This window comes from Musa acuminata, chromosome BXJ3-2 (genome assembly GCF_036884655.1).
Source record: "Musa acuminata AAA Group cultivar baxijiao chromosome BXJ3-2, Cavendish_Baxijiao_AAA, whole genome shotgun sequence".
Classification (NCBI taxonomy): Eukaryota; Viridiplantae; Streptophyta; class Magnoliopsida; order Zingiberales; family Musaceae; genus Musa; species Musa acuminata.
This window is the reverse complement of record NC_088350.1, coordinates 30185856-30207408: the sequence shown is the minus strand read 5'-3', so window position 1 is coordinate 30207408 and position 21553 is coordinate 30185856. Positions and strand designations below refer to the sequence as shown.

The 21553-nt window shown below is 37.8% G+C and overlaps 3 protein-coding genes across 3 annotated transcripts; 1 reads left to right on the top strand and 2 right to left on the bottom strand.

The window, feature by feature from the left end:
* Positions 1-312: 312 nt before the first annotated feature.
* LOC103975524 (transcription initiation factor IIB) lies at positions 313-5369 on the bottom strand. The gene is made up of 7 exons (XM_009390506.3): positions 4873-5369; positions 3664-3688; positions 2058-2187; positions 1845-1975; positions 1576-1664; positions 883-959; positions 313-811 (listed from the first exon to the last, which is right to left on the bottom strand). The coding sequence occupies exons 1-7, from the start codon at positions 5223-5225 to the stop codon at positions 678-680; spliced, it is 939 nt and encodes a 312-aa protein (XP_009388781.1). The 5' UTR covers positions 5226-5369; the 3' UTR covers positions 313-677.
* A 5079-nt stretch (positions 5370-10448) lies between these two features.
* Positions 10449-11597, top strand: LOC135631109 (transcription factor HEC2-like). Its single transcript, XM_065138528.1, has one exon. The coding sequence runs from the start codon at positions 10641-10643 to the stop codon at positions 11394-11396; it is 756 nt and encodes a 251-aa protein (XP_064994600.1). The 5' UTR covers positions 10449-10640; the 3' UTR covers positions 11397-11597.
* A 953-nt stretch (positions 11598-12550) lies between these two features.
* On the bottom strand, positions 12551-20662 carry LOC103975525 (heterogeneous nuclear ribonucleoprotein 1). Its single transcript, XM_009390507.3, has 14 exons — positions 20547-20662; positions 20148-20351; positions 19958-20047; positions 18625-18690; positions 17821-17886; positions 17564-17649; positions 17395-17440; positions 16832-16886; positions 15419-15495; positions 15145-15280; positions 14922-15055; positions 14736-14840; positions 13101-13235; positions 12551-12969 (listed from the first exon to the last, which is right to left on the bottom strand). The coding sequence occupies exons 2-14, from the start codon at positions 20163-20165 to the stop codon at positions 12904-12906; spliced, it is 1080 nt and encodes a 359-aa protein (XP_009388782.1). The 5' UTR covers positions 20166-20351; positions 20547-20662; the 3' UTR covers positions 12551-12903.
* Positions 20663-21553: the final 891 nt, after the last annotated feature.

The following is a 21553-nucleotide window of genomic DNA, read 5'->3' as shown; positions in this document are numbered from 1 at the left end:
GGATCCCCGTTCTCGGACAGTTTACCGGTTCATGTTCTTGGTGTTGTGGTCTTGACTTCCATCTCAAAGACGGCATCAGTCATCCAATCTTTCTTTCTCTACTGTATTCATTTAGTTCAGAGGAATGATAAAGAGGAAAAGAAAGGCATAATAAAAAACTGAGATTAATAATTCCCTAAGAAAAGCACACACCACATCAAAATGGTTGTAATCTTTGGATTAATTCCTCGTACGTTTGTGTCAAAAATTGTGTTGATTGACTGGCCAACAAAGAGAGTAGAAAAAGAAAATAAAAAGATAAAAAGATATATATGCAAGAGAAACTGGCAAATTATATTACACTGGTTCCCATACATAATTGGATTCAGTACTCGATAAGCGTCTGTCGCAAATTGCACGGACAAGAATTCGGAAGCAAGAGCCTTTTGCTTAATGACTCCTTAAGTAACTCACTAAAACTCTAATTATGTTCCATCTAAATTAAAACAGAGGTCTCTCTCGGAAGAGAAAAATGAACACGAGCAGATCGAATTTGCAACAACATTGAATGCTAATCACAAATCAGGCCATCTTTAGCTTAATGCAGCATCCCTCTCAGCAGTTCAGTCTAAAAGTTCTCTCTACTCCTTTGGATGTTTAGTCATGAGCTGAAAAGAAGGTAGGGATCTAAGAATAAGTTAGGGGCTGCAAAGGTTCTTAAGATCCTCCTCCTTGGAAAAGAAGGTAGGAATGATCCTTGAAGCATAAGGATAAAGATCTTTGTAGGAGTTCTTGATGGTGCCTTCTGCCACTCCAGTTGCCAGGGATATATCTGCCAAGAAACATTCATGTCAAGAGACAGGATCCAAATGGCAACTCAAAAAGATCAAGAGAATGTGGAACCTTTGACGGGTTTCTTGTCGTCAGATAACTGAGTAATCATATAAATGACAGCTGCTGCAATTGATATGGGGCTCCTCCTGCAAATTGAAACTTGAGCTTTCCAATATGAAAAATGTTGATAATAATATCTGATAACTGACTGGTTCTTCGTGAAATCAAATGTGATTGCTTAGAAGCATGGACTAAGAATAGAAACTCGAAAAATCTACGTTACTAGCGGATACTGATGGGCCTGTAAACTAATTTATCAAATTTGGTACAGAGTAGGAGGATTGAGAGTTTCCGTAACAGGGTATAGAGCTATAGTAGGTGTGAAACACTAAGTAGGCTAATAGATCCAGGCCTCCATTGTGGCTGGTAGCATTAACCATACTAAATCTTGAACTCTTAAAAGTACACAAGCAATCCAACTGATAGAGATTGAACGTGTCAAAAATATCTAATGAATAGCAGGGGGAGAAACATTGCTAGATATGATATCAATTTAATCTCAAGGCTAAACTACAAGCTTAAATGAAAATATCAAAACACACGAAGGCAGTCTTGTATTTGTTCTATCATCACAATTCATAATGTCATATATTATGCCAAGATCTATCAATCCCAAAGCTAAAATACTAATCAAATGCAAAGCTCAAAAATGCTAAAATGCAGTTGCCTATCAGCTCTATCAACCCATTTCAAATGTAATACCTAATGTCAAGTTCTTCTGACTTTTGAACTGCTTCTTGAGCCGCTTTAACTGCTTGGTTTGTCATGCCAAGATGTGAACAGAATCGTCTCTGATCATCAGGGCAGAAAGCAACGAAAAATTATAAGCATGTATGTTTCAGAAACTAAGACCTCCAAGTTAAAAAGTCAAAAATTCAGATAAAGAACTGAAAAGGAACAAAAGAAAATGAATGTCGATTTGATATGGCAAATGCAATTGCAATAGATGAAGCAAATATGCCAAAACTAACCAAAAAATCTCCTGCATGAATTGTTCCCATCTCCATAGATTGCCCCATCTCAATTTCAAGCTGTTTCACAATGAACTCTTTAGCCCGACCTATTTCCTTTTTCGTAGCTCCATTGGCAACAGAACAGATCTCTGTATGAAGGAAAAACATAAGTTAAGCAATATCTACTAAAGACGAAAACCATAATAGGAGAGAAACCAAAAAATGATGTACCCTTTACAGTACGAGGCTTGTCCTCCTGCCGACAAGCTATGTATAGACAAGCCGCTAAAATTGCATCTTGATTGCGCCCTCTAACAGATTTCAGATCTTCAACTTTCTTATATATCTCATTGGCTCGATCCTAATAAGTGACAGATAAAACCATCATTAAAGTATAAGAACCATTTACAGAATTTTAATTATACCTGATATCCTATTCAGCTAAGTGTCAACAACCATCCTATATTGAAGACAGAATTAGGTTACTAACTAACTGTATGCAGGAAGCACATAACTTTTACTAGGAACTTATAAACCATGCACCACAAATGTTTGTAACTGCAAATATACTATGGATATGACATAGGATAAAGAGAAGAAACATTGGAACATAATTGGACTTCCAAGTTCTGGGTGATATTATAGCAAAAGGATGTAACAATAACAAAGTCGTTAATACTAGCTTATGGATGAGCAAACAAATATGATACAATGACAATAAATGTAACTAAAGTAGGGACAATCATGGTTTTTTGGATCTTGTTTACTACTATATGACAGTTTTTGTTTACTAGTTAATATAGGACGCAAAGATCAAAGTAGTCAACTTCCAGTCAGGATTTAAATATCTAAAATATGCTTTAACTGAAAAGCAAAAGGTTGACTTTCTTAAGTGTCCTAAATTGTAACAGAATAACAAAATATGCCAAAAGGTACAATCTTTGTTTTCTCTAAATTACAATATGTTACAATTATCACTGGCATGAAAATCTGTTTGAGGTGGCCTGTTATTAGCTATGCCTTTTATAATTTTATCCAATAAGTGATGCAATTAGAGAGAGTGATGAGAGAAAGAGGGAAGTCGAGTTGACAGTCCTAAAAAAATAAATAGATGAACCTAAAAATAATCGCCTAAGATCACAAACTAATTCAGCCTGTCTTCAGCAATATTGCCTCCAACAACTGGTGTTCTGTCACGAGAACCTAATCACACAATGAGTGAATCCAAGTAAATATTTCATGTTCAGATAAGGGAATAACATGTGGGGCAAGTCAGCATGGATGGTCCAAATCACACTCCTCTTGTGTATAAGATTGACTGTTCTGTAAAAGTTCAATCACAAGCTTCTCATAAGGTCATGCATATTTCAATGCCGGATTCTTGTGCCAAATGAATGATTATTGGAGATTTAGCTCTCTTTGGACTTAAGAATGACAAAACCATCATTTGTAATAAAGCATATTCAGCATTTTGTAACTTGAATCTAAGAAGTCAATAGGACCTCATGTTTCTTTCCATATAATTATCTATGGTAATGAAAACCTGAAATTCCTGTCCCCTTTCTAAGCATGTAAAGGACAATTGATCAACTAAGAGAAAATGTAGCACAAATGGCACTTGAGAGATTATCTATAAAGAAGATTGAGGCACATAATAAACCTGATCCGTCTCATCCACAGATGAAGTTCCATACTAAGCTTAGCAGAACTTTTAGAAACACTCAAAGTATTGTTATTTTTCCTCATAAATCATAAGTTTATTCAGTAAGATACACTGCTTTCACAAATAAAATTATAAAAAAGGAACTTCAGAATAAAATCAAGGGAGATTCTGTACCTTGATAGTGGCAACAAGACCCAACCTAGACAAAAAAAAAAACCAACAGATCAGATCTAGCTTCAATAACCATCATATCTGAGTAAATATAAAAACATTACAAAGTTCAACCAAAATTTTCATGCTAATCAACCACTAATGTAACTTGTATAAGTATTGGAGTATCTAGCCTGGCTGAATCCCATGAAGATCTTATATAAATAAACTGAACAAAGACCATAATATCAATCATGCTCTTAAAAACATTTGAAGGCACCTAAATAGTGCATGAAAAGAATCAGTTCATTGGGACAAAGTGGCCTTCATGCAAGTCACATCAATAGTATACAAACAAAAGAAAAAAGGGTTTTCCAATGTTATGAAATTATGAATACATTCCAATTAGAAATGTACATCAAAAGATCAGTTCTGGTATTGCAAAATTATCAGTTGTGGAAGCAGCTTGAATTGCCTACATCCAAGATTACTTTTTTGACAACATAGCAATAGTTGTGACTATTTTACAATTCAAAATTTTAGTCAATTTAGTTCTTTGTTAAGGATGCCAACATACGTAGCTCCTAGAATTAACCAACCATGGTTCTTTCTTACCCCTTCCTCCTCTTTATTCCTTCAAAGAAGTTAGAGCACAAATTAGTGACTCTATACAAGAGTATGATCACAGTTTGGACATTACACCATTCTGGAGATATCATTCTGCCGTCCCTAAAATCCATGCCTTTCCAAATAAGTAATGGTCTATATTTCTTAGAATACTACAATTGTACCAAAATTTCTTCCTAGATAGACACAAACCACAGGACATATCTTTCAAGAAAAACTAACGTTTGATCCTATTAAGCAAACCATAGAAGACCATGGAAGAACTTGGAAAGAACAAATCAAATTTCATAACCAAATCATCACAATTTTTTCACTTTTGCATTAAATTCATAGTATATGGAGATAAAAAATAACTGTAAACCCATTCTTTTTTGCACCCAGACCTTCTATCGTTTAGATAACAGCTAACCCCAGTCATTCTACAAACCAAGATGTTTCACACACGAAAAAATTGAATTCGCCATCGAAGAAAACCCCAAACATGAACCAATCGTCGGGCGTGTCTCCACGATGATCAAATTCGTACAGGAAAGACGGTCCTTTGTACCGCGTACTGGCAGCATAGCATATTGTGGTAGGAGAGAAGAAAAGGAGACAAGAGGATACCTATCGGCCATGGTGGCGATGGTCTTGAAGGCGAGGATTAGGGATCGGTCGGGGTTGGATCCGCGGTTCTGCCAGCGACCGAGGGAGGAGGAGAGGAACTCGCCCTGGGCGCCGTTGGGCTTGGAGATGACAGTGGAGAGGCCGCCGTCGGCGAGGAGGGGGTTGGTGGGCCCGCCGACACGGACGGGGTCGTTGTCCCCGGACTCGTTGGCGAAGGTCCGCCACTCGGAGGTCTCGTCGATGGAGTGCGCCTCCAGCACCAGCCCGCACTCGGAGCACACCGTGTCCCCCGCCGAGTGGTCGAACACCACCTCCGTCCCCCGCTTGCAGTCCGGGCAATAGGCGTCCCCCATCGCTCGCTCCCCAGTCCCGATCCTCTCCCTCGATCGACGTCGGTCTCCTCGCTAGCTCGCTCGCTCGCGCTCTAGTCTCTTCCCCTCCGCCGCCCCGGAGCGCGAGATCGGCTCCAATAAGAGACGGGAGATAAAGAAATGGGAACGAAAGCGGTGTATTTTGGGTCGGAATCGGACTAAATAATATCTCAAAAATCATATTGCGTCGGGAAATTGATGTCACGCGTTTCACATGTATTAATCGAATCGAGTTGACTCGACCGAGTCGGATTGGTCAATTGGACTTTTAGTGGTTCAGGTTGACTTGCACAGCCAACCAATGTCAAAGGTCACATCACAAATTTTCACCCTAAAAATGTGGATTCGACAATAACAATTCCTTGAATTCAAAATCTTACAACTCTATTTAGGAGAATCGAAAGTAATTAACTAGAAATATTTTTTTAAGAATAAATCATATGTTAATTTGGAATAAGAAGATTGTTTAAACAAAAGGGATTGAATTGTTATCCTCATTATTAAATTTTTTTATATTTCAAATTGATTTATCTCCAATATGATTGTAATCTTTTAATAGTCTTTCCTTAAAAATGCATTCCAAAAAAATTGATTAGTGAATTATTGTATAAGTAATAGGTTTCATGTTGTAATTAATACATGTGTAAGTATCATAAACATCATTAGACATAAATATTTTTTTAAATTTAAAAATAGAAAATAAAAAAATGTCTTCTCAATTTTAAGGCATCCTTCAAAGAAAAAAACATTTTTTTTCTTTCCTCAAGGAAACACTTTTGTCTTCCTACATCTCAGTATCTAATGCATGTTCTGTGTCACAGGGACTTCCATTGTTGAGGAAAGCACCTTTTTAGGTTCACTTCCACATTGCATACTCTCTTCAGAGGAAATTTCTTCCTGTTCTTCACAGTGACTCGAATGGATTCAGAGTCTCATCCTGGAAATTGCCACTCGAAAAGATTGTGATTCTTCATCTGGTACATGCTTTTGGTTGTTTCAAACTTTATGTGATCGGTGGCATCTTCTTTCACTTAGGTAACATATATAGCAGGCATATATTCCATTCTATTATGGCTGTCTATTTCTCAAACCAGATGAAGAGTGAAAACTTGATCACGAGCAAGCTAAATGCAGGGCTTGTGTTTGTAATATAGCCTCAGTCAACTGCGAAGGAATGGCGGCTGTTATCACATCAAGCATCAAAAGGCACTGAGATCTCCGACCAGCGTACAGCTTGTTGATGCGTAAAGGGAGGTAAGTGTTGCATTTGTTTGAGCCAACAAATTCCAGCCTGGGGAAAAAGGAATCAGAATGTTTCTATTGGTTCCATTTCTTGCAAGATTATACGGAGTAGGAGAAGGAAAAGCCAGACGGAGGGATATTGGTGAGGTCCTCGAAAGAAAGCAGGAAGTCAAACGAGGCAAGGATGGGAGCATGGTGCAGAAGCCTCATCAGAGAATAAAGCTCGGCTCAGTCTACATTTTTGTGCATCAAGACTTGTTATGTTTTCCAACCCCAAGAAATGTCAGCTTAAGAAGAAGGAAGAAAAAAGAGGGAGATTCCCTTTCTCCGGGAGGGACTTCATCAGTGATCTATTCCAGACTCAGGTTTTTTTCGTGAAAAGCCAATTCCAAGCTTGACATGTAAAACTCAGAGATGTGCTTTGACACCAAGGACCATGATCTACCCACCATGGAGTCCTGTATGCCAAACCCAACCCAACTCAGTCTGGTGGAGAACTCGAAGCAGGTCTTCAAAGACACAGCAGGCCTGACCCATGAGCCGAAACTGGTTAGCTTCGAACAGGCCTGCTGATCAAGATTTTATGACAACAATTCGATATGCTACAGTACATGCAGATTGCTAGCTAATCTACTCTCCAATTTAAACCATGCAGACCTGCTTCAGAAGCGAACACCATGTCAGATGATACAGGAGGGCCATCGGCTCGACCAACAGCAACCAGAAAGGTGTCCTCAAAAGACAAGAACAACTCAGAGATGTAAGCACACGGAGACCAGCTTTTCTACAGCTACACTGTTGGTGATATCTTGGACGCCATGGCCATCAGCTTTTTTCGCAATTGCATTGCTTGAAAGCCATTCATGAAACCACAACCAACGGCAAGAACCCAGAGAGAGAGAGAGAGAGTGCTGTTTCTTGTCCTTCACTTGGACCACCCCAAAGGCCCGAAGAGAGCAGAGGGACGGTCGGCGAACAGCATTTGGACCAGTGAGTGTCTCCCTGATGGCTTTGTTTTATATTTCTTGTTCGTTTCACGTCATAATGCTTTTAGGTGGGTGAGAGAGAAAGGAGAAGATAAGGTGCGAGGTGATAAGGTACGGATTGAAATATATGACGTTGATGGGAAGAAGTACCCAACACGTCTCTTAATGGCTTCCATGTTGCCAAGTTCATTGATGATTGAAGGAAAGGAAAAAGATGTTTGCATGCAACCACTCCTCCATTTCTTCTCCAATATTTATTAACCATCATGTTAATTGATAGGAGTGTAAATGAAACTATTTCTAAACTTGAGTTGTGAAGATAATTCTTAAAAATTATAAATTTTAGGTTAAGCAAAATTAAGATTAAATATATGAAATGTAATTTTAATACTAGTAGAAGTAGGTTGGATGATGAAGAAGTTACTTTGAGTAAAAATTTTGGTTGTTTTGAGTTATTTATATAATAAGATTGAGAGATTGATAAATATATTATTCGTAAAATAAAAATAAAATTATTAAAATGATAAGAAGTATCGATCATAGGGTATATTTGAGATTAAAAAAAATTATAAGATAGTCGTTAAATCATCGATATTTTATAGATTTAAATATTCGATAGTAAAAAAATAATATATACAAAAAGTTTATGTTATTGAGATAAAAATATTTAAGTGAATAAATAGAGTTACTTGAAAAGACAAGAAAAAATATTTTTATTGGTAAAAAATTGGGTATCATTTTAATAAAAGATAAAATAAGAGAATCATTTTAGATATTAACTTAGTATATCTACAGAAAGTTAGAAAATGTGAACTAATTATTAGTGGCACAATAAAATATAAAGAATAATTAAAAAAAATATTAACAGAAACTATAAATAAATATTCAAAGAAACATGTGATATTTTATCTATCTCAATGACAATGACGACAGAAGATACAGATAATTGATCCCAGTATTGTTGTATCAACCTTGTTCATCATCAGCTAGATTGACATTGTTGAAGTTTGGATCAATTACTAGGCAGTAATATTTGTTGTTCTCTCTCTCTCTCTCTCTTATTTGTTGTTCTCTCTCTCTCTCTCTCTCTCTCTCTTTCTCTGCTTTTTCTGTGTTCATGGCTGTGCATGGAGAATGACTGCTCAAAACTCTTCAACTTAGGGTTACTCAGAAAAAAGAATGTACAGTGCACTCACATTTATCTGAATTTTTTCCTCTGATTTATCTCCTTTAAAATTAATTTTAGAGGAAAAAAATGTAGATAACAAAACATAATAACTCTTGAGAGTATAAGTTAACTCTAAAAAAGATCACAGAAGCTCTGATTAATCTATTAGTTGCCAGGACAAAAAAGCTTTGTTCTCCTCATCACTACAGTTGACTATTTCTTATGGAATCATGATGAGATTTAGGTCTTTAGATAGGTGAAAATAAATTTTATGATAACATGAGAATTTGTCAACAGCAAAATCTTTAGGCATTACTCACTTTATATGATCTGCCCCAGAGATCAGATTAGCTTTTAAGAACCCAATTCAATGACACTGGTCCCCTACAAGTCATGTCCAAGTTCTGCTCATCTGCTAATGCAATCTATATAGATCAACTGATGAACATCCACTTTATTTGGATGCAGGTTTTGTGTTCTTCTCAAGAGGAGTATGCAATGATAGAATTAGTAGGACAGCTTCAACTACATAGTGAGCAACAAATAGTAAGAAAAATGTTTTCCTTTAAAAATACTTCAAGAAAAGAAAACCAAAACATGTTTTGGAATCAACATCATCGACTTGTGGCATGTCTAAATATAAGAGGCAAAAATAGCAGAGTCGTTTTCAGTTCTGATTCTTGTTTTCTACATCATCTAACTTGCACAATTATAAGAAAAATGCAGTAATTCTTTTATATAAGGCAAAGAAGACTCTTTCTTATGCTACCAATAAAATGGAAGGGATCTGCACACTAAGACAAAAGAATGGATAAGAAACTCTCACAGTAGCGGCAATCCACAGAAAAAATGAAAGAAAGCCCCCAGCAACAAGAAGAAATGATTAGGGTTCTTGGGACTCCGGAGAGTGGCCCTTTCAAGAAACGATGATGAGATAAGAGATCAATGCCTAAGAGAGAAGAGGAGCAGAATTAGGGTAACAATGGAGGAGTTGCGGTCATAGGAGAAATCATCTTGATGAAACAAAGAAGGGAGGTGAAGAGAACCGGAGGATATATGGTGCAGTGATCGATGCAGAACTTGGATGGTTGCAGTGTGTCATGCAATCCCTCCATGACCAAAAATACGAGATGCAGGTTGCACCAAAACGTAAGAAAGAACACAGAGAATCTTCATCGACATCACCAAAAAAGGATCCTCGTACATGATCTAAAAATTCATAAAATGTGTACATGGTGATCCAGCCATGCATGCTGACCCAAACAAGAACAAGACCGTCAATCTTTTCTGCATGAAACAAGCCTTGTTTCACTTGTGACTCCTCATTTCCATTTGAGTTGCTGCCGCGTTATTTTCCCTTTGCATGTGAGCTCAAGGTGGTGAAGTTGCAGTCAACTCTTGGTTGCTCTCAAACGAAAGCAAACAAGATAGACATTGGTGTTAAGGACCAGAATATGAGGCAGGACATGGAAGGATCATATGCGGGCATATATCGTTCCCATTGAGCTGAGCTGTCAGATCTATGCAAAAAACAAGGGTGAGAATGGCTGTCTCAGTTTGGCAGAATCGTGCCGCCAATACTAATGTATTACAAGTTGACATTCTCTTAGAAGAACTGAATCAAGAATCCATTGTGACATTGAGAAAGAAGCAGAGTTATGGCAAGTAAAGATATGATACAAAAAACATTAATTCCATATATTTATTATAGTATATTATTTTATATCAAAAAATGGAAATTGTAGATCCAAACTGTAATATAAAGCCTTGCCACTGCACTGTTATTGAGCACTGCAGGCAAAAGGAAGCTCGAAAGGCCACCAGAGAGAGATACTCCTTTCACTTTGCTTTTTTGTCGTCAATTATTCCTCTGCTATCATCTGATAGATTGATACAACTCCAAGTCCGACCCCTCTTCTCCTCCTCCCTTCGCCCATCCCTCTGCTCTTTAGTCCCTCAGCATCCACTCTTCTCTCCTCCACAGTGACGGGTGGAGAACCGATGGATGTTGACTACTTAGCCTCAGCCACAGCAGCTCCAATGGATCCGATGACCGTAATGATGGAGATGGAGATGGAGAAGTTGAGCGAGTTGTCCAAAGCAACATTGATGCCGTCGGTTAGCTACTCCGGTGGTCTCTCTCAGCCATTCCGCAATGCTTCTGCTGCCACATCTCATGCGCCCTCCTCTTCGCTTGCGCCTTTCAGTGGTCATAATCAGGACCAGCACACGCCTATGCTGACAAACTCCCCGACCGGCGCCGCATCGTGGCTTGAAGACCCCTACCATGGCTGCTGGTGGCCACCGGCGGCTGCCATGCGGGAGATGATTTTTCGCATCGCGGCGATGCAGCCGATTCACATCGACACGGAGTCGGCGAAGCCTCCGAAGCGGCGGAACGTGAAGGTATCGAAGGATCCCCAGAGCGTGGCCGCCAGGCACCGGAGGGAGCGCATCAGCGAGAGGATCAGGATACTGCAGCAGCTCGTGCCCGGCGGGACCAAGATGGACACGGCGTCGATGCTCGACGAGGCGATCCACTACATGAAGTTCCTCAAGAGCCAGGTGCAGGCACTGGAGCAAGCAGCCGCCGCAAACCAGAGCACCGGATCCGTGGCCACCACTGGCCTCTCCATGACCGGTGCAAAGTTCTGGGAAGGCAGCTACTACTGCTTCGACAAAGACTACGAGGCATCAGATCAGGGGATCATTATGAACACTCCATCACATGCTGAGCTCAATAAAATGGATAGTTAAGCTGAGAAATGGATTGTGCAATGTTGAGGGACTATTAGGTTTCCAGGAGAAGAGTCGTCGTCGTCGTCGTCGTCGTCGATAGATCAAACCGATGTGCATCGATCTCTCTATCTACCTAATGTTATCATCCTTATGAAACATAATCGTGTGGTCAAGCTGATTACTGATAAGCTAATTACTACAAACGATATCATAATTCTCTATCTACCTAATGTTACCATCCTATATCTCATGTTCTATGGATCTTATCTCTGTTCTACTCATCGTCATGTAAAGTCCATGACCTCTCTCTTTCGCTACGCATCCATGACATAGAAGGACATCGACTGCATTTTTATATGTTATCTTTATCTGACAGATTGATTTGCTGGGATCTGAAGTTTTCTTCTTCCCTCTCTTGCCTGTGGGAGACAACCTCGTGCAGCATCTGATTGTTTACAGCAGACCAGAAACCATAACGGGATAGGGGACTGCAGATCCAATCTTGGTCGGTTTTACCTGTCGTCTTCCCTCTAAAATACACATACAATAAACAATGGTGCATTCACAAAATAGTGCCACCATCGTCTGTGGGTAGTATTCAACCAGAAAGAAAGGCGATAGAGGGAAAACACGGAACGCCGCATGCCGCTGTTGGATGCTCGATGGCAAAAGGAAGGGGTACGTACATCGAGGGACAGCGGCAGCAGCATCGAGATCTCCGCCGTGGAGGAAGACGAAGACGGAGCTCTTTTGCATGTGAGTTCCACGCGAATGAGGTGACGTCACGTCAGGCACGAGGACAACGTGAGGAAGGACGTCGCGGGGTTGGTCGACGGATTGATTCGAGGCATGCGGCCGGGCCCCACGCGGTATGGGTCGAGCTATTTCGCGAATGGCGAGATCTTGGATCGATCCTGAGCAATGAAGACAGGATCTAATTCATTGACTCGCTCTACTAGCCGAACAGGTCTTCACATCTCTCTCTCTCTCTCTCTCTCTCTCACATTCACACATTCCTTCGACACAGTCATTTGTTATTAATTTTACAATTTTAATTTATTTTTGTTATTTTTTGTTTTTGTTTAATCTTAGGTTTTGTAGACGTCTATAACATCAAACCGTCGCATGCAGCCATCATAAGGATGGATCATCATATCAATCAACAATCAACATCGCATAAATACTCGTACTTCATAATTTTGTGAACAGACTACTACCGAGATTGCCAAGATCATCTTTGTATTACAGTACCCACAAAGTGTCAGTTGATATCTACTTGTAAGATCCCAAGGAATGGGAAACATACCCAAATCCAGCTCCACAAAAGATTGGCATGAACACAAGGAAATGATGGAGCGCTACAGTGTCACCCCTAGATTGATGATAGCAGTGAGCAAATGTTTTAAAGAGACTATCCGTGTCCGAATAGCTTCATACAGCATATCCTTGCAAGTTCAGCTATTCGAGTATTTAGCCCCATGGGAATATCACAAACAAGTAATCACCAGGAGGAAGAGTGCATCTTTCAGTAGGGTCTGTACCTCAAATTCATTCTTGAACTACTGCTGCTCCCGCTGGCACCATAACCATACTGCAAAAGAAACGGAGAAGAACATGTCTCTTAGGAGTTCATTATTCAAGCCAGCTGCTCCAAACATGAAGTCAGCTTGAAGTTGCTCCCTAACTATAATTGAAAACCAACTGCATGCCATATATACTCACATCGTCGAAATTCAGGCTACCATAGAGCCTGCCATAGTTTCTCATAGGACCGTACCCTCTGTAAGCCTCAGCAGCATCCATGAAACCTCCACTGGGACCAGCGTCATCAAGTGGTGCTGCTGAGTCGATGGCAACCTACTCGAAAGAAGAATAGAAACAGTAATCAGATGTGATATCGTAGGGAACCATACCATGAAACATTATAGAGATTATTTATTATAACTAAAAAGAGGTACAGAGAAGGCTTTAGTTTGACAGAAAAAAACGAACTACTAATGGAGTTAGCCGTGTTTCTCTAGTGCCTACAGAGAGTAAGGAATCCAGGCAAAAGATCATCAATCTCCGCAGCTCGTTCCCAATTCAGGCATATGTTTGTTACAAGCTCACATCTGTTGGTTCCAATTAGTGAGGTCCAAAGTGCAATTTTTCAGAAACTCAACTGTAACTTAGGTTTCTGCCTAGACCATCTGTGCCACTCAATGCCATTAAGACAACACCATCAAGGCTTCCTCTGCTCCCAAAGCAGATATGAGCTCAGTCACACTAATAAGCTTCTTTGAATTTCACGAAATGTTTCCCAAGCAAGACTAGTAGAATTTTATAAAAATCAAGTTTCTCTGTATATATGAATTGTGAGGACAACAAAAAAAGGTCAAGTAACTATATGAATTCATAAATCAACAGCAGGAAGTATCAGAAGAAATATACATGACACGAAAAAAACAAAGACGGGAAAAATGAAAAAGAAAAGTATAATGTAGGAGAAACAAGGACTGCAGAGCCAGCAGCAAATGGTCCACAACTGTTTCAAATAAACTTATGATTTAAAAAGTCTAAAAAATCTCATAGTTAAGGATTCTAGAAGATATTTTGAAATTAAAAAAAACTGAGACCACAAATTTTAGTCCTGAGGTTCATAAATCGCAACCCATAATATACAACTATATTTTTAACTGTCATAAATGCAAGGGGTATTTCACAGATTTTTTATTCTATCATTAGTCTGTCAACAGTCAACAAAAGGGCTTTCATGAAATTCTTTTTAGAAGATTGGAAGGCAGCTCTAACAATTGCAAGTTCCACAGGTGTCTTAGAAGATAGGGTGTGGACGTACATAAAGAACTCCCCCATTCCTTAAAGTACATGACTAGTCTGTCGACCGTTGCCAGAAGGTAATAGTCAAGATCTCGATATGTTTTCAGCTTACCTCGATCAAGCTGCTAAGTAGAATTACCAATTTGCTATAATCAAAATTTTAAGCAGCACATATCAATAGCAATTTACATATTAAAACCATATGACGTGCTCTTCAAGGTATACACAACATATTTTCTAATATAAACTATGTTTAAGTAGTTCTAGGATAAATTCCATGAGTAAATCAAATGAATATGAACAGTTAACAGACAGAGAGGGCATTATTGTTTACACAATTACTAAATTTGTGAGAATTGATATCACATCTAAACAACACCAAGCAAGAAATAGATAGTATTTTCATAATCAAACATTTACTGCTTCCAAAAATGCAATTTAATTTGAGAAACATCTTTCTTTGGAGAAAAATAAAATCCTTTTAATATTCAGTAACATACACATGATAATCATAAAAATCCACATCATCCTATCATGTACCTCCTGTCCAAGAATTTCATGTGTTCTGCGAGAGACACGATCCACTACACCATCATCAGCAAACGTCACAAAACCGAAGCCTCGATGACCACTTCTTTTAGGATCCTGGTAATGGTAAAGCAGCAATTATGAAAATTAAAAGTTCTACTAACCAAAACTGAAGAATGCAAAAGGTACCAAATTAACCTTTGGAACATAAACATCCAAGATATGTCCAAATTTGCCGAAGTACTCGCGCAGATCTTCAGCACTTGCATCCTGGGGAAGTCTGCCAACAAATATCTTTCTGCCCATCCCACGCGAAGGTCCAAAATATCCTCCTAGATCATTAACAAAGGAGTTTCTATTTTATTTGACGTCAGAGGTGATCACTCTGTGAATATTGCTTAACTTGAAATGTGACACATACTTCCATATGCAGAACCAAAGTGATCATACAGTGTTGGAGCACCAAGAGCGGCATACCGAGTTGCTGCTGAAATATATGCATTGTATGCACCATATCCACCTTGTGCCATTCTGCTTGGATATCTCATATCATCGTTCTATGTAAAACAGAAAGCAAAAACTTTTTGAGGCATAAAAGTTTAATATATGGAACACACAACATTCATCATTACAACTGACAAAGGAAGTGATCTCCAATTTCTGATTCACAAACTCCCATTACAAACAGACATTACCCTAGGAGTAGCACGGTCAACAACTACCGTAGAACCATCAAGCTCATGAGACTCTGCCATTATGGAATCCACCGAATCTGTTCATTTGAGAAGGCAATATACGATCACATATTTAATAGACTAAAAAGCACTAGATGAAATCAGCTATTGGAGTGCGCTCATGCAGAACATCCATTGCAAAAAAGCTGCTGGATTCATTACAAGACTAAACTGAAGGAAGATTCATACTAAATAATGGGCATGATAATGGAGATGCAGGTTCTTTAGGGCATAAAAATCTTACCCAAACTAACCATTGTGTAGTAGGCAATAGTGTACATGCATGTACATAGCTGTGAAATGAAGAAACAGTTTCAAACAGCTTGTTGTTTTCTCCAAGTTTAGCTTAACAAGCATTCCTTGCGCTCATTTAATAAGAATAGGACTAAGAGGAAGATAGTTTTAGAGAAAAACGTAGCAACTCACTGTGAAAATAAAATATCGTGTCTTAGGATTTCTTGCACATAGATAACAGGGTAAATTGAATTATACACTTAGTTCTGAGTGGGGTGTGCATATTACAATATTGTCGTATGTATTTTTAGGACAGATGCAATAATCTAGTTTGTGAAAAACTGGGTTGCAGCACACATCTAAAAATGAATACTATTTGCATTGAATATTCTAATGCTAATTAAAAAAACAATGAATATTATGCACCAAAAGTCAACAACATAAAGTTTATTATGATGGTAAAAGTTGAAGGGCTTACAAGCATAGGTGTCGTTCTGACAATCTGAATTCTATACTTATCTTTCCCAACTTTAGTAAAATACATGAGGTGGTCTCAGCATTAACCAGGATGTAGCAATCCTCAACAAGGATCAATGCGTAATGCATTAAACCCATGCCAAATAGTACTAAGCAAATCAAATAGCATTGGCAACATGCCTCATCAATATTTTAAAAATGGATAACTATACAAGAAACTAGGGATAGGGAGATGAGTGGAGTGTTTACAAAACCTCTTATCTCAAGACTTAAAACAAAGATGAAGTAGAAAAAATAACATCATTATTTACAATGTCAAAATTACAAATGACGCAGGATATTGTTACTTGCATGCTAAGGAAAATTATGCAACCTATTCACCTAATGATTTACCAAAGAGAAAGTACATAGAAGCATCCATGATTAGAAGTAGGACTTCCTTGCAACTATACGACATTCATTAGGGAAAGAAACAAAGTTGTATTAACGAGGCTACTACAAGCAAGTTACAAACTCAAATCAAGGATTTCAAATCAAGTACATATAATCACAGTGTTAAACTGTAAAATTTTGCTATCACTTGATATTAATACTTTTACAAACTAGTTTCAATTTAATAATATGAGAAGTATTAAAAATATAAGATCAAGAAGAATGTCATACCAGCACTATCAAAAGTAATAAATCCAATTCCCCGATGCCCTTTTGAACCTTGATCCTACAAACCAATAGATAAAAATTGATCAAAACTGTTAGCAAATTTATCATAGATCCAAATTTCAATATACAGACTCTGCTAAATATCAGATAGAAGTTACGTCTCAAAACATGTTCTCATGCTGTTGAGCAACAAAGACGATTACAATTCATGCAAGTCAAAAGCTTTCATTACCATAAAATTTCCCTCCTGAACTTCAAGAATTTGTTCAAACACATATCAAGCAAGAATTGAAGGAAAATTTTCAAATATTCTTTCAGATGTACACACTAGTTTAATCTCTGCAAGTCAGAAAACAAATTCCACGAAGAATATAGTAAATTAAATATGTAAAAGAATCTTATTTAAGAATATGTACACCATTATTAAACCTCACAGTAGATCCAAAATTTCAAATGTGCCATATACATATTAATACCTAATGATAGCTGAATCAAAATGCATAATTTTAACTACTGAGAGCAGTTTTAGTTCAATTAAAGAAAAATGTAAAAATAACATCTCTAACCTTTGGCATGAACAGATCTGTTATTACTCCATAAGTTTCAAAATAACTGCAAGAAACAACAAAAGGTAAATAAAATTTGTAGCAAGGTCAAATATATATCAATTTTAATAATTATGTCACCATCGCAGCAATGATTCCACAGCCAACACAACCATAAAGAAAAACTAACCTTCGGAACAAGTCTTCTGTTACTGAGGGTGGTATCCTTGCAACAAATATTCGAGTAGCTTTCTTCAATGGTCCTCTCATTTCTTCCTATATATTAAGAAATCATAAGTGTCATGCAAGTACACATGGAGGAAAGCAAGAAAATAAACTCTATGTTTGCATTAGCCATTTGTTGCAATAGTATTTAAGTGAAACCACCAACAAGGGAAAAAAGGACAAGCTAAATAACAGTGCTAATGCATAACTCATCAAAATTACCTTAGGTGTTGCCACTTTCACATCAAGAGTTCTGGTACCAAGAACATGCTCGCTTTCAAGTGCATTCTGGATGAGAGTGCAAAATTGACTTTCCAGCATTATTTCCCAAAAATTATTGCATAAAATGACAGTTTTAAGCAGAATGCTAAATAATAGATGACAAAGCAACTTTAGCAAAAAAGAATAAACATCAATAGAATTATATAATTACCTAGAAAAAACTGTGTAAATATTCCTACATGCGCATGAATGCTTATAAATCAATCTTATGATCTAATGCCTATTAGAAATGATTATACACTAGAAGATGCAAGACAGAAAATCTACAGCAGACAAGCAGTAAAACCAACTAGTATTCGTCACGAAATAGAGAAGCTTCTTTTAGGTAGATACGACAAATAAGACAGATCTAGGACCAGCAGTAGGCAGTTGATGATGTCCTTAATAACATATGTTTTCAGACATGATATCAAGAAGTAAAAAAAAGGAAATAGACAAGGAGCTTCAGCTTAACTGGAACACTTGTTTATCGGGTGTTTGTTATTAACTAGTAACTCTAAGCACTAATTACCATGCACCGTAATCACATAAAAAAGCTACAAATTCCCACTGAGTATTTACTTTTTTGTTCTTAAAGGTCACTGATGAATATAAGAAAGTAATAATGATAAAAAAGTATAATAAAGCAGCCCCCAAAGAGTATAGTCATATTTTATAAGCATCAGCAGAAGTTACTGTTTAGAGATATACTTCTGAAATCTTTATAAAAATTAAAGCAAACACACAGGATCGGATTATGTTCACCTTAGCGTCCTCCTCTGATGAGAAAGTTACATAGCCAAAACCTCGAGAACGACCAGTAGAACGCTCCTGATGTTTAAAAAATTACAAGAACCATTATTGATGACTTGAAAAATAATCCACTCAAATGAAAGCCAGAAAATCAAACACCATATAATTATACAAGGAAAATAAAAGAGAACATTAGAGAGAACCAAGTGTTTGTGCTAATAGAATCCAGAACTACTTTTCAAATCCAATACATATTTCTCCTAGTGCTTCAACATCTTTTGAGGAATCCTAGTTTTTCAACAATATAATTCTGATCAAGAATTCTCAATTTAATTGGTCATGAAGCCAAAATGTACACTATAGCTACCTTCTGCAGTCACATGATCCTGCACAGGATACCTATTTTAGCCTTCAGAATGATTCCCAAAAAAAGCAAAGTCAAAACTAAATCCATAAAGTTTCCACATGTTATTTTCTCCGTTCTGTCAGTTACATGCATACATACATATAGAATAAAAATAACATGGAAAATACAAAAGAATTTTGTGTTTAAACTTCCGTAAAGTCAGAACTCAAACAGAAAAAGTATTTTTTGTCAATTAAGTGCATAAACAACTTATAGAACTGTATTCATACTTTTTTCTGTTGACTATTCATTTCAAAGTTTGCATTCTGAAAACAGCATGTTTACTTTTTGTTGTTTTTTTTCCCCTCTGAAAACAGCATGTTTACTTGCAAGAAAGAAAAATAAAAAGATGGCAATCTAATTATAACCCTTCTCCTCGAGGCCTGAAAAAAAAATTTCAAAAACATTGGAAATCTTGATTTCAGAGTACAGTATCACCACAATTATATTTCCAAAATTAAAATGTAACAAATTGTTTCCCAGAGGGAAATCATAGAAAGGCATGCAATTACAATAAACACATAATTGCACATCTTATCTAACCATGCATCAGTAAGAACTGACGAAAAAAAAAAGGAAAATTGACATCCATTTAAGCGATAATGTAATTTAAGAGACATAAGGAGAGATAAATGAAATCATGGAGCAAAAGCAAAATTTCTTCTTCCATGAAGGAAAAAGTATTACTGAACTGACGAGCACAAAAAAAGAGTTGATACAGAAAAAGAACATGCAGTTCAAGTACCATGGATAATCCCACTCAAGGGAAGGCCATGGAACTCTAGAAGTTAAAACATAGCAACAAATCTCCCACTCCACCAATAGAAGCGAAAATGAGAAAGTAAAACCATATATAAGTAACCTGATCTATCAGAAATCAAATGAGCTACACCAATAAAGCAATATAATTTCAGATGGTGGAGCACAAAAAAGATCAACCTTCATGACGACACAATCATCCAAAGGACCAAACTTGCTCATGTACTGTCTCAGCCCTTCCGTATCCACATCCCAGGGGATTCCGAGAACCTAAAAAAAAACAATCCAAACATCCTCAATAAATAAACACAAATTGAACTGCAAAAGCTTCATCCAGGAAAACAAAAGAATATTAAAGAAAAACACTGACCACGAGCTTGTTAGCCATGATGACGGTCGCAAGCGCACAGATCAGGTAGAGCGAGAGACGCTATCTCTAACTCTCTCTCCCTCTCTTAATCACAATTCTCCCTTTCTTTCACTCTTAGTTCCCTCAAGAACGGTTCTTTTATTGCTATATCTCAGTCTCTCTATCTCTCCCTCTTCTACAGCACTCTCAAAACCTCTCACTCTCCTGCAGAGGATCACACAACGCATAATAATCGTTTTTTGCATTTCCGGTTTGTTGAACCAAACAGCTTTCCTCTTTCTCCTCTTTAGTTCTCCGCCGGTGGCCGGCCGAGAAGCGAAAAAGGAACGAGAGAAGGGGTAAACAAGATGAGGAGGAAGAATAGGCCATAGAGATCACGCGCTCACAAAACGCGCTTACCTCGCGTCTCCCCTCGCACACTCGATGCCGGTGGCCGTGGTGAAGCCGCTCGCTCGCTCGCTCGTCCGACGCCCCTCTCCTCCCCTCTCCGCTACTATTTGGGGATTTGAGACGGGTCGGGGGAAGACATTAATAGGGCGGAGACAGCAAATCGGAACATATTTCATCAGAGCCGTCCATTCTTAGGTACTCCATTGGGAACGTTGGACAACGTTAATTTCGATCTGATCTGATATAAGCCAAAGTGTCTTCCAAAGAAACACACATCGATTGTTCATATCGGATCGGATATAACTGTTCGGTACGATTTAAGTCTTTTATGTTTGCTTTCAAAGACAAATTAATTTGAATTAATCTAATGCTAACTCATTTGCCACCGAAGCTAACATCTAAGAAGCTAACATCTAAGTAAGGCTCCAGATCACTAGCCCCAAAATGACATGATAGTGTGTCCCGATATATACCGTATCAATGATTGACGATAATCGTCCTACCTTATCAAGATCTAATCTTATTCTCAATAAGAAACCTAAGAATCAAATATAAAAAATAAAATTCATTAACTTACATTGAAGGAGGTAATTCTCTACACACTAACTCAATCTTACAACTTATACTACTGTCTTCTCCCTTTTGCTAACTTAAGCATCAAAGGAGCTACCGTCGAGGGTCATGTAGGATCGTCAACGATCAGAAGATAACCCTGTTATTCAGGGACACCCGGATGACTCGATCTTGAGAGGGAATCTTACCGTTAAGAAGATTCTAAATCATTTACTCCATCACTTCGAATTGGGTCCACGCTAATAGAGCCTCTTCTAATTGACCCATACGATTTCACCTCACCAAATCTCTCACATGAATAGATACTTGGATGACCTTGCACCTTTGATGATGAACAAATCCTTATCAACTCATCAATCTACTGTACTCATGACATCAGAAGAAGATAAAATTTCAATCTTGTACGTAAACCACGGTACTCTGTCATCAAAAGGCAAACAACA

What these genes read in the sequence shown, in the direction of transcription:
- LOC103975524 (XM_009390506.3), bottom strand. Translation starts at nt 5,225, where the DNA reads ATGGGGGACGCCTATTGCCCGGACTGCAAGCGGGGGACGGAGGTGGTG. An exon ending in ATCGCCACCATGGCCGATAG is followed by an intron (nt 3,689 to 4,872) that starts GTATCCTCTTGT and finishes TTTTTTGTCTAG; the next exon opens with GTTGGGTCTTGTTGCCACTA. An exon ending in CGACAAGAAACCCGTCAAAG is followed by an intron (nt 812 to 882) that starts GTTCCACATTCT and finishes GTTTCTTGGCAG; the next exon opens with ATATATCCCTGGCAACTGGA.
- LOC135631109 (XM_065138528.1), top strand. Translation starts at nt 10,641, where the DNA reads ATGGATGTTGACTACTTAGCCTCAGCCACAGCAGCTCCAATGGATCCG.
- LOC103975525 (XM_009390507.3), bottom strand. An exon ending in ATGATTGTGTCGTCATGAAG is followed by an intron (nt 18,691 to 19,957) that starts GTTGATCTTTTT and finishes TTTAAACATCAG; the next exon opens with GAGCGTTCTACTGGTCGTTC. An exon ending in ATGAAATTCTTGGACAGGAG is followed by an intron (nt 13,236 to 14,735) that starts GTACATGATAGG and finishes TCTTTCGAGTAG; the next exon opens with GTTGCCATCGACTCAGCAGC.